The sequence below is a fragment of the Babylonia areolata genome, chromosome 12 (assembly GCF_041734735.1).
Source record: "Babylonia areolata isolate BAREFJ2019XMU chromosome 12, ASM4173473v1, whole genome shotgun sequence".
NCBI classification, from domain to species: Eukaryota; Metazoa; Mollusca; class Gastropoda; order Neogastropoda; family Buccinidae; genus Babylonia; species Babylonia areolata.
Window position 1 is genome coordinate 35,834,109 of NC_134887.1, and position 13,036 is coordinate 35,847,144.

At 47.5% G+C, this 13,036-nt stretch overlaps 1 protein-coding gene across 1 annotated transcript in view; it reads left to right on the forward strand.

The window, feature by feature from the left end:
* The window catches only part of LOC143287914 (uncharacterized), a 132,061-nt gene that overhangs the window by 79,488 nt on the left and 39,537 nt on the right, over positions 1–13,036 (forward strand). Inside the window, exons 44-51 of the mRNA XM_076596156.1 lie at positions 708–1,047; positions 2,249–2,426; positions 4,736–4,920; positions 5,988–6,270; positions 7,247–7,439; positions 9,191–9,409; positions 9,624–11,074; positions 11,939–12,149. Of these exons, the coding sequence (XP_076452271.1) occupies positions 708–1,047; positions 2,249–2,426; positions 4,736–4,920; positions 5,988–6,270; positions 7,247–7,439; positions 9,191–9,409; positions 9,624–11,074; positions 11,939–12,149 (3,060 nt within the window). The remainder of the gene's footprint in view (positions 1–707; positions 1,048–2,248; positions 2,427–4,735; positions 4,921–5,987; positions 6,271–7,246; positions 7,440–9,190; positions 9,410–9,623; positions 11,075–11,938; positions 12,150–13,036) is intronic.

A 13,036-nucleotide genomic window follows, 5' to 3' on the forward strand; every position in this document is an offset into this window, starting at 1 on the left:
GTACCAGGGTCACAAGGAATATTGGAGGGGATAGTATATAACAAGATACGAACATAAATCGAAAATCATACACAAACACAGACACAGTAGAAATTAGAATACATACAAGTGCATGTCATTATAAAAACTTGTGCATACTCACACATGCACGCACTGCACACACACACACACACACACACACACACACACACACACACACACACACACACACACACACGTTTGAACAGAAGCTGCATATTACATCCGGGTAGGGCTGATGACTAGATCTTCCTTCACGTAGATGGTTGTTGATCTGTTGATATATATATATATATATATATATATATATGTGTGTGTGTATGTATGTATGTATGTATATATATACATACATACATACATGTTGCTGTGTTGTTGTTGTTGTTTTGTTTGTTTTTTGGGTTTTTTTTGTTATTTATTTATTTATTTATTTGTGTAAGCTTATCTATTATTTATTCCTTTTTTTTACATTATAATTATTATTTATTTATTTATTTGTGTAAGCTTATCTATTATTTATTCACCTTTTTTTTCTTTTCTTTTTTCCTTAAGGCCTGACTAAGCGCGTTGGGTTACGCTGCTGGTCAGGCATCTGCTTGGCAGATGTGGTGTAGCGTATATGGATTTGTCCGAACGCAGTGACGCCTCCTTGAGCTACTGAAACTGAAACTGAAACTGTGTTGTTGCCCCAGGCGGTCAGCGACATCGTGCACGGCGGGGACCTGGTGACCACTGTGTGCCACTCCACGCCCTTTGTGGTGGACACCACGCCCCCGGACTTCCACGCCGTCCAGGAGTTCCTCTTCGACGAGTCCTTCCGCTTCCTCGTCGTCTACTACAACGTGTCGGATGCCGTGTCCGGGGTGGCGGCCATGGAGTTCGGCCTGGGCAAGACCAAGTACGACGCCAAGATCCGCAGGTACATGCCGTTCGAGATGAGGGGCGTGGCGGGAAACAGCTACCTGGTGAACGAGGAGTTCGAGACCCAGGACGGGGTGCCTGCCTGGATCAGGCTGAAGGTCGTGAATAACGGTAAGGAGCAAAAGGACCAAGCTGGTTTTATACTTGTGTGCTTCTGTTTTGTTGAATCAACATAATGGTAAAACATTTTAACAATACATGTGTATCTAACAGCTACCCTAACACATACGCACACATAGGCAGGCACAAACTTACATAAATGCACGCGCACACAATACACATTCATATACATGCATGTGGTTAACATAGTCAAGCACAGCTAACGCAAAGGAAGTGGACCTGCCACAATTGAACTTACTGCTGAGGGAAAAGGTGAGTTTTGAGACGAGATTTAAAAGATGCGAGGGAATCAGAATGACGGAGGTTATCAGGGAGCTTGTTCCACGTCTTCGGCGATTGAAAAGAAAACGATCTGTGTCCATAGGTCTTACTTCTGACGTGAGGTATCCTGAGAAGTCGAGTATCAGAGGAAGAACGGAGCTGGCGAGAGGGGGTATAGATATGGAGGAGTTCAGAAAGATACTTGGGGCCAGATCCATTGACATTGCGAGAAATCGTGGTTTCTCAACTGCGAGAAATCGTGGGAAGTCCCCCTTATTTCAATCAAAAATATTTCCTTTGTCATAGGAGTTGGGTTCTTGTCTTTTCCCAGTGCAAATCTAGGAGAAGAATCAGAGGAGGAAAAGAAAAGAGAAAGAGGGGTGCCACGACAATGACGATAATGATAATGACAGTGGCGTTCTTGAAAACATCAACAGAAATGACACTGAAACGCATCTATTTACTGTATTTCACATAATATGGATCACTGCAATGCATAGACCTCAAATTCAACATCGGAATTAATAGCAAACAACGAAATTAAGGCAATGTATATAACTCAAACATAAATATAATATAATATAATATAATTAATATAATAGATATGATAAGACTTGAACCAAATCTTTCCCGAGGGATGTTGGGAATAACATCAAAATGATTCAACTCTCTACATACATGTCATAGAAAAAAAAGATGTTTCACAATGATTTATCGTCACGTAAATGTAACTTTACTTTATTCTATTTTGCAGTCAGATTGTCGAGCAACCAGATTGTCAGTGAAACCTATTCTGCTGGACAGCAAAATTCTAATTTCACCTTCTTTTTTCTAACTTTGCAGTCGGATTGTCAGCAACCGGATCGTCCATGAAACCTATTCTGCTGGACAGCAAAATTCTAATTTCACCTTCTTTTTTCTAACTTTGCAGTCGGATTGTCAGCAACCGGATCGTCCATGAAACCTATTCTGCTGGACAGCACGCCCCCTGTGCCTGGAGTTGTCCTGGATGGGAGAGAACTCGGTCAAGACATCTGTTGTCAGATGTCCACCACAGAACTCTGCGCTCAGTGGACAGACTTTCATGACCCGGACTCGTACATCGAAAGGTCAGTAGAATTTGCTGGAGAAAGGTGGCGGAATGGTTAAGACGCCCATGTGCCAGTACAGTGCCCTTGAGGGTCTGGGTTTAAATCCTGGTTCCACTCGTTCTCCCAAGTCTGACTTGAAAAACTAAACTGAGCATCTAGTCATTCGGATCAAATCAAATCAAATTATGGTGCTTAGAGCCTCGCCGATCACTAAGGCCATCTCAAGGCTATCGCCACACACCCACTACAAGTCAAGGGTAAAAAAAAAAAGAAAAATTTTAAAAAAGAAAAACCATAAAAACAAGTCACCGTTTTAAACTTTCCACTCAAAGTTTAAAAAAAAAACTTCCGTAGTTTAAAACCTTCAAATCTGATTAGAAATGTTCACTTCTTTCAAGAAGTCCATCAGCGTCCCACGGAGGGACATCACGAAACAAAGTCTTCAGAGAAACCGCTGTGTAATGTCTGTGTCTAACGTCATGCAGATCCCAACAGTCAAGGAGCACGTGTTTCACGGTGAGAGGCTCATCACAGGGAATACATCGAGAGGCCTCCTCCCCCTTCAGCAAGTAAGAATGAGTTAAAAGTGTGCCCTGCGCGCAGTCTGCACAGCACAGACTCCTCCTTTCTGTTCTTCACCACCGATGGGAGGGTCTCTTTTAGGTCTGGACATTCGGATGAGACGACAAACCGGGTTTCCGTGTGTAGAACCTGTGACAACATAAGTGTTGTCCATCGCCAAAATGATCTGAAAAATCTACTTTGATTGGTATACAAATATATACACATGCACTCAATGCCTAACTACAGCATTTAAGGCGCGCATATGTGGTGTAACGTATACGGATTTGCCCAAACGCCTGACGCCTCCTTGAGAAAGTGAAGCTGTTAGCTGTCCGGATGTGAACAGAGAGAGAACGAATATATTGTATTTGTATTTGTATTTCTTTTTATCACAGCAGATTTCTCTGTGTGAAATTCGGGCTGCTCTCCCCAGGGAGAGCGCGTCGCTACACTACAGCGCCACCCTTTTTTTGTATTTTTTCCTGTGTGCAGTTTTATTTTGTTTTTCCTATCGAAGTGGTTTTTTCTACAGAATTTTGCCAGGAACAAACCTTTTGTTGCCGTGGGTTCTTTTACGTGCGCTAAGTGCATGCTGCACACGGGACCTCGGTTTATCGTCTCATCCGAATGACTAGCGTCCAGACCACCACTCAAGGTCTAGTGGAGGGGGAGAAAATATCGGCGGCTGAGCCGTGATTCGAACCAGCACGCTCAGATTCTCTCACTTCCTAGGCGGACGCGTTACCTCTAGGCCATCACTGCACTTCCGAGTTAACTCTCCCCATACGAACGGCGAAAGAGACGATGTAAACAGCGTTTCACCCCAGTTACCATCATCAAAATATTGCAAGCGGAAGGCTCTTATACTGAAGAGGTGAATGTTGACAAAGAATACCACAATTCTGACGACGGAAGCTAAAGGTTGGGTCATTCAGACACCCACTGGACATCCGAGGGGTCTGTGAAGAGGAGAAGAGAGGACTGGCCGTACTGAGTGAGTTAAAGGTCCCATAGTTGTTTACAAAAGGCCATCGACACAGTCAATCAATGTTCACTGTCTCTATGGTTCGGCATAGGACTGTGGAGCCCACTCCTCTCCTTCCGCCGTTTTGATTTAAACTTCTGCAACCAGAGTCAGGTATCCATTTACAGTGAGCAAAATCGGCCTAAAGCGCCTTTTTCAAGGACACGGCGCTATGCCGAAATGGGGCTATGAGCTCTGATCTCTGGTGAACATTTACGTCAGGTCTTTAATCTGTTGTGAGTGCGTTCCAGCTACGTCAGGTCTTTACTTTGTTGCGTAATCGTTTCAGCTACGTCTGGTCTTTACTCTGTTGTCTGTGCGTTCCAGCTACGTCTGGTCTTTACTCTGTTGTCTGTGCGTTTCAGCTACGTCTGGTCTTTACTCTGTTGTCTGTGCGTTTCAGCTACGTCTGGTCTTTGCTCTGTTGTCTGTGCGTATCAGCTACGACTGGTCTTTGCTCTGTTGTCTGTGCGTTTCAGCTACGTCTGGTCTTTACTCTGTTGTCTGTGCGTTTCAGCTACGTCAGGTCTTTATTCTGTTGTCTGTGCGTTCCAGCTACGTCTGGTCTGTACTCTGTTGTGTGATCGTTCCAGCTGCGTCTGGCCTTTGTTGTCTGTGTGTTTCATCTCCGTCTGGTCTTTACTCTGTTGTCTGTGCGTTTCATCTACGTCTGGGCTTCATTCTGTTGAGTTTCGTTTCAGCTGAGACTGATCTTTCATCTGCTATGTGTGCGTTTCAGCTACGACTGGGGAGTGGGTCTGAGCCCTGGTCAGGACGACGTGGTGCAGTTCCACACACTGAGCGGGTACGACAAGCAGGCGTGTGTCCAGGTGACACTGCAGCACAACGTGACCTACTTCTCCACTGTGGTGGCCAACAACAAGGCGCTCAACCGGAAATCCGCCAACGCCTCCTCTGATGGGCGTGAGTTTCGTGCTGGGAGATACAGAATATGTGTGGAGTGATGGCCTAGAGGTAACGCGTCCGCCTAGGAAGCGAGAGAATCTGAGTGCGCTGGTTCGAATCACGGCTCAGCCGCCGATATTTTCTCCCCCTCCACTCGACCTTGAGTGGTGGTCTGGACGCTAGTCATTCGGATGAGACGATAAATCGAGGTCCCGTGTGCAGCATATACTTAGCGCACGTAAAAGAACACACGGCAAAATTCTTTCAACAGGAAAAGCAAATAAAACTGCACGCAGGAAAAAAATACAAAAAAGCGGTGGCGCTGTAGTGTAGCGACGCGCTCTCTCTGGGGAGAGCAGCCCGAATTTCACACAGAGAAATCTGTTGTGACAAAAAAGAGAAATACAAATACAAATGATGATAGTCTATATAAATATAACGTGAGAGCTGTGTTATCAGTGGTTTATCCCTTGCAATGGGTAATCATTTACAGCTTAGCCTTTTGTGAAGGACTATGACTGTCAAACTAGGAGGCCAGACTGCACTGGGTCTTAGTGCTGCAGCCTTGGGGGAACCATCTCCAACGCCGACTGTTCTAAAACCCTCTTGGCTGAGAAAGTGGGGATGTAACTTGGGCAAGACACTCTCCACTGTGATCAAATTCTAGCCCAGACAGTCAGGGACAGCAGTTGCCTCCTCTGCTGTTCTGATGGTCATTGTCTGACACAACTGACTTTCATATATATATATAGGTGTGTGTGTAGGGGGGGGGAGAGAGAGAGAAAGAGAGAACTAATGAACGAAAGATTTGTTCATTATAAGGCCATCGCTCTCTCTCTCTCTCTCTCTATATATATATATATATGTGTGTGTGTGTGTGTGTGTGTGTGTGTGTTTGTGTGTGTACATATATATATATATATATAGTCGGGTCTACCCAGGTAGGCAGCCTGTTGGACAATTAACTCCATGCTCCGTAAAGCGCTCAGAGTTTGGCTCTCTGACCGAAGATATGCCGCTTTAATTGAAAAGCATTCACACCCATCGATAAATCAATAATAACGCAGTATCTTTTACCTCCGCAGTCCTCGTCGACGTCACGCCCCCAGTGGCCGGCACAGTGTCTGACGGCACTGACGTCACTCATGACGTCAACTACACGTCAGAAACGGCGACGGTGTCCGCCTCCTGGACCGGGTTTCGTGACGCAGAGAGCGGCCTGGCCGACTACAGTGTGACAGTGACGGTGAGCGGGGGAGGGGAGAGAACCTTTCCCGGTCTCAGCAGCGGTCTGGAAGAGTTCACTGACCACTCCTTCTCCCTGAGACATCAGGACACAGTGACTGTGCAACTCCGCGCCAACAACAGGTTGGTCGTTTATCTGTTCTATTTTCTCTCTCTCACTTTTTTTTTTTTTTTTTTTTTTTTTAGCGTCTCCTTTTTTTTTCTTTTTTTCTTTTTTCTTTTTTTTTTTTAAGCGTCTTGTTTGAAGTTATTTTTTTGTGTTGAATTGTTGGTGTGGGGTTTTTTTGTTTGTTTGTTTTTGTTTTGTTTTGTTTTTTTGTCTTTGTTGTTGTTGTTGTTGTTGTTCTCTTTTCAGGAGACAACGTGGCTTGCCTGTTCGTTTGCACGTTTGTTTTTAGGACATATAGTACGTAAATACTGGGGGGTGGGGGTGGGTGGGGGAGGGGTGCGGGGGGTGGGATGTTGTGGGGGCGAATGGGAGGTACTGGGGAACAGTAGTGTGGGGATTGGGAAGAAGTAGGATACTGGGGGAGGGGGGGGGCTGGGGAGGGGGGAGAATGCGGGGACGGGACGGGAGGGCGGGGGGTGGGGGGGCATGGAGGCAGAGAGAAGAATACTGGCGGACTGGGCGGTAGAGAAGGATACTGACTCGGAGTTTGAATAGACTGGGAGATGATGGTGGTTTCGTTGCATTACAATGCAATGACAAAATAGCTCACAAGAACGAAACACCTTGAAGACAAACCTTAAATCCTGTGACATAGACATCGCTTCCTGGGAAACTGATGTCCTTGACCGCTCTCGCTGGAGGATGCTGTGCTCTAGTGGCATAAAGACGTTTGAAAACAAGAGATCTGCGCGAGAACGCTGGCCATTAAGGAGAAGCGTGAGCGAAGGAAGCAGGGCTCAACTTCTGGAGACGTTTTCCCTTGCAACACCTGTGGGAAGTGCTGCGCATCCAGAATCGGCCTCTTCTCCCATATGAGGACACACACCAACAGATAAGCCTACCTGCCTACTCATCCATCGGTCCGACGGGAGACTCCATCATCAGTAATATCATTATAATTTTCGCTGAATGCTTTCTGTCCGTGTTCAGGGCAGGGGGACAGGTGACCGTGTCCACAGACGGCATGCTGGTTGACCACACACCGCCACAGATGACGGACATCGGCTCCAAGAACAGGTCCCTCTACCAACTGTCCGATGACGCTCTGCAGTTTGTCTGGAACTTCGTGGACCCAGAGTCTGGTGTGGGCGAGTACCGCTGTGTCATCTTCCAGCTCCATCAGGTACTGACTGTTCGCTTTTTTTTTCTTTTTGGGTGCCGCAGAATTAAAGACTTTTTTTTTTTTTCTTTTTTTTGCTGCCCCATCATCTGCACCATTTCAGTAGCATTACTCCCACGCCGCTCATTTAGATTACCCCATACACGGCCACACCCGGGTTCGTCCGTCGCAGTCCGCAGGGAACATCGATGTTAGGTCGCCAGGAGTCCACACACCAGAGGAGACCCTGCACTGCTGCTGAGTCACTTCGGTGGTGTTCAGTGGTGCCTGTTCTGATTCAACGTACTTAGGACGCCACCTACTAAGCCCCCTACTAAAGACAATAATGGCGTAGTCGCGGAGCCAGACTGAGTGAGTGTCCCTCCCAGAGTGGAGACCGCCACCACGTCCCTCCAACAACAGCCCCCCATGAATCTGCCGACACTGAAGACATTGACAGGACTCACCCCAAGCACAGAAGTGGAGGGGTATCGAAACTGAGGTCACCATGAGAGCAGGGTATGAAAGGCCACAGACTTTGGAGACTGTTTTGTTTTTATATTGATGATGATGAAGGAGGAGGAGGATGACGATGACGATGTTGCTATGGAGGTCCATTTTGGTTTGGGACTGCGTGACAAGGATGTACTCTACGCTTCCTGTCATAATGATATCCCGGCGTTAACCAGGCCCGAGAGATACAGACACTTGCAGTGTTGGTCAGGTAATCAGAGCAACACACTCAAAGACGCATCCATGAAGTGGATGACACTCGACTGTGTGGTCCCAGTCTCCCCATTTAAGCCCACAGCACACTCAACTCTGGGTAGGAGCTTGCCACGGGCCGAAAAACCCACCTCCGCTGGGATTCGAACCCACGTCCTCCCAGCCGTCAGTCCGCGACGCTAACCACTTCGCCACGGCAGCTGGTAAATTGAGGACATTTTGTTTTCTGTATTTCCATGATGATCAGTGATGATGGTGAGTGTGATGGAGGTGGTGGTCCATTAGGTTTGGGACCACTTGACAAGGCTGTACTCGCGTAAAAATATCTCCGTGTCAAACAGGCTGAGAAATACAGGCACCTGCAGTGTTGGTCAGGAAATTTGAGCAACGCTTCCATTGACGCATCCGTAAAACGGATGACTGAACGGTGGAAATGGACACTAATGAGGGGGATATGGAAAGTGGCAAGGGACACTACTGTGGGGAATGTGACAGGTGGCAAGGGACACTACTCTGGGGAATGTGACAGATGGCAAGGGACACTACTGTGGGGAATGTGACAGGTGGCAAGGGACACTACTGTGTTGAATGTGACAGGTGACAAGGGACACTACTGTGAGGAATGTGACAGGTGGCAAGGGACACTACTGTGTTAAATGTGACAGATGGCAAGGGACACTACTGTGAGGAATGTGACAGGTGACAAGGGACACTACTGTAAGGAATGTGACAGATGGCAAGGGACACTACTGTGGGGAATGTGACAGGTGGCAAGGGACACTACTGTGTTGAATGTGACAGGTGACAAGGGACACTACTGTGAGGAATGTGACAGGTGGCAAGGGACACTACTGTGGGGAATATGACAGGTGGCAAGGGACACAACTGTGGGGATTGTAACTCCATAAGTCGCCATATGATTATTGTTTTTAAACCAAGATATCTTTTCTCCCCTCCTTTGCTAAATGTGGTGCTTGGGACATGAAATAATCAGTTCTGCAACATATGAGACCACTGTCATATTTAGCTGCATGTTGTGTTGATTTCAGGGTAGAAAGACAAAGTTTTGGCCACAACTGTCGGACTTTTATCCGATTAATCTCAACCTGTCGGCACCCACCAATGAACAGCTCAGCTTAGATGACCTCGACCTTCAGAACGGCGCTTCTTACAGTATCAAGGTCACAGCCTTGAACAGAGCCAAAATGGCGGCAACTCACGAGTCTGAGGCAGTGACAGTAGATTCGACCCCACCTGTCATTCTGATGGTAACCTTCTTTTTCTTTCGTGTGTGTGTGTGTGTGTGTGTGTGTGTGAAGATGTTTTTGTTCTGCCAGTTTTTAAAGCTGTGTTTGCGACCAGAGATTCGAACGAGCTTTTTGCCTGCTTCTGCCGGAGAGTTACTTTTGTCGTTGTTGTAAACGAGAAGAAGGTTGGGTGCAGAGACTCTCTGCATAGTTCTGCTTTCGGCTCCTGTTGCAGGTAGCCGTGGCGAGAGCTGGGGAAGAGGAGGAGACCAACGAGGAAGGCGTGGTGATGCACGTGGACCAGGAACCCCTGTGGGTCACGTGGTCTCCCCACGACACGGAGAGCGGCATCAACACGTCTCACGTCTGTGTGGGGCCGGTGGGCTCCTCGCACTGCCTGACTTCCGGTCAGTACCGGACAGTGGACGCCGACTCTGTGCCGACAGTGTCTTTCCCTGACCTGGACCTGCAGGTCAGCACGGATGACCGTGAGGTCCTCTACCAGGCCTACGTGGTCACGTTCAACGGGGCGGGCGTTCAGTCCAGTGTCGCCGTGTCTAAACCGTTCCTGGTGCTGAAAGCCAACGTCGCTGGGGTCGTTCTGGACGGCAGGGGTGTGGAGGACGAGGACTTCTCCAACGACAAAGCCTCCATCGCCATCACCTTCTCCGGCTTCGAGAGTCAGGCGTGTGGCATCGTGGGGTACGAGTGGGGAGTGGGCAGCTCTCCCTTCGCCACGGACCTCCTGCCCTACACTGACTACGGCCTGGTGGTGGACGACACAGGCACGGGCTTCGCTCAGATCCACATCATGCAGGAGGAGGGTCAGAAGTTCTACAGCACAGTCCGGGCCAGGACTGGTCACAACTGTCATCAACCCTACATCGTCTCAGCTTCTGACGGCTTCGTTCTGGACACAACGGGCCCGTTCGTCTCGTTCCATGTTGGTGCACGCCAGCTGACATCCCAAGACATCGTCTATCAGACGTCGTCAGACCACCTGGATGTCTTGTGGAAAGCGGAAGATGCCGGTGGTCTGGAAGAGGTTCAGCTGGTTCAAGAACTGTACGGTTCCAGCCCACACATTTCTCAAGTGCCTGCTGTTCTTGACGAACCAATGTCCTTGAAGAACGACCCTTCTTCTGGCGATTCCCTGTTCTCTGCTCTCATCCTGACTGACAAGGCCGGCAACGAAAGGACCGTGAACCTGCCTCCTGTCACGTGGGACACGACTCCCCCGTCCTTCCTCCACCTGGCGTGCTCCACAGTTGTGTCAGCCCTCTCCCCGCTCCTACACTGCAGCTGGAACACCGTGCAGGAACAACACAGCCCCTTGTCCAGCATCCTCGTCGGCTTGGGCAACGGTCCTTCCGAGGCGAACCTGGTGAGCATGACCCCCGTTGAAACTCACAGGAGGAAGTGGAGCTACGATGTTCACCATCTTCTCCATGCCTCGGACATCGGGTACTTTTACGTCATCCTCCAGGCCGTCAACGCTGCGGGACTTCAGACTGAGGAGACGGTGAAAGTCATCAACGATGTCAGCCCACCGTCTGTGGGTGGAGTCAGTGTTGTGACCTCCCCTGCCGCCGGTTTCCATGACATCAGACAACACTGTCAGACAGCCCAAGATCACGTTGAGGTCCTGCTGACAGGTGTATCGGATCCAGAATCGGACATCAGGAGGTGAGGCCGGGTTGTGGAGATGATGTGTGTTTTGTATGAGTGTTATCCAGATTCTGGAAATCTGGAAATTCTTGATATATGGACATGTCTCTATTTGTACTTTTGAAATGATTTCATACAGCAAAAGTATATTTTAAACTCTCAAATAGCTCCTTAAGCATCAGAAGTGACAAAATGCTTAATTTGTGTATATTATTACACATCTTTTGTTGTGACAAAACAGTGCGTGTTGTTGCCTCTAAGTCAAGGCACGAGTTTCATTCTAAAAAAAAAAAAAAAGAGGAAATAAGTTTTATGACAAGTCCTAACTCATGACTTATGTGTTGGTATCGGCTTCGGATCCTCTCTGTTGACGCATACCCAGATTCAAACACTCGACTGTTTGTCTCTGGACCTTGCAATTGGAATGAACTTCCTCTTTCGCTTCGTCAAGTCACCACACTCAGCTCTTTCAAGTCTGGCCTTAAAACCCACCTCTTCCCAAAATAGCCTCCCTTGCCTGCCTCTTCCTTGTCTTTTGTTTCTACAGTTTTAGAGTTATGCATGCGTGTGAATGACTGGTGCGAAAGCGCTTTGATTTGTCTCTGCACAAGATTCAGCGCTATATAAATACCATTATTATTATCATTAAAACTTTGTCAAATGTATTGATTGCAAAGAAGAAGACAGAAACCAGGACAAGACATTAGATGTTTGTTTGTTGCTACATAAACCATACATTATCGTATCGAGCTCGATTTTGATTCGTGTTCACAAGCAAAGTGAGTTATGTAATCACCCGATCTCGGTTGGCCATGTGTGTGTGTGTGTGTGTGTGTGTGTGTGTGCCTGTGTGTGTGGCTGTGTCTGTGTGGCTGTGCCCAGTGTGGAGCTCGCTCTTGGATCGTCCAAGGGACAGCGTGACGTGACGCCGTTCCACGAGTGTCGGATGGTGGACGGAATGTACGTCATGGAAAACCTGGCACTGCCAGCTGGAACCACCGTTTACGTCACAGCCAGAGTCACCAATCACGTAGGTCTGTACGTCATCGCCACGTCGGATGCTGTCGTCATCAGCCCCGAGCCACGATTAGAGGTACACGGAATAACTGAATGGTTTTAATAATGACTTAGGCCAACAGCCCCCCATCATAACAGGTGCAAGGAAAACACATTTCTGATAAAATTCGACATGCTTAGAGGTAGGAGACTGGTTTAGGATTTGAACTGTTGACAAGAAAGTTTGGTTGGTTGAAGTATGGATGGATGAATGAATGTACTGATTGATTGATTGATATAGATACTTATTTAGCGCCTATCCTCGGTCAGAGACCGGGCTCTGCTTAGTGCTTTACAAGCACACGGAGTCACTACTGATTGATTGATATAGATACTTATTTAGCTCCTATCCTCGGTAAGAGACAGGCTCTGCTAAGTGCTATACAAGCACACGGAGTCACTATTGATTGATTGATATAGATACTTATTTAGCTCCTATCCTCGGTCAGAGACCAGGCTCTGCTAAGTGCTATACAAGCACACGGAGTCACTATTGATTGATTGATATAGATACTTATTTAGCTCCTATCCTCGGTCAGAGACCAGGCTCTACTTAGTGCTTAACAAGCACACGGAGTCACTATTGATTGATTGATATAGATACTTATTTAGCTCCTATCCTCGGTCAGAGACCAGGCTCTACTTAGTGCTTAACAAGCACACGGAGTCACTATTGATTGATTGATATAGATACTTATTTAGCTCCTATCCTCGGTCAGAGAGAACAGGCTCTGCTTAGTGCTTTACAAGCACACGGAGTCACTACTGATTGATTGATATAGATACTTATTTAGCTCCTATCCTCGGTCAGAGACCGGGCTCTGCTAAGTGCTATACAAGCACACGGAATCACTATTGATTGATTGATATAGATACTTATTTAGCTCCTATCCTCGGTCAGAGAGAACAGGCTCTGCTCAGTGC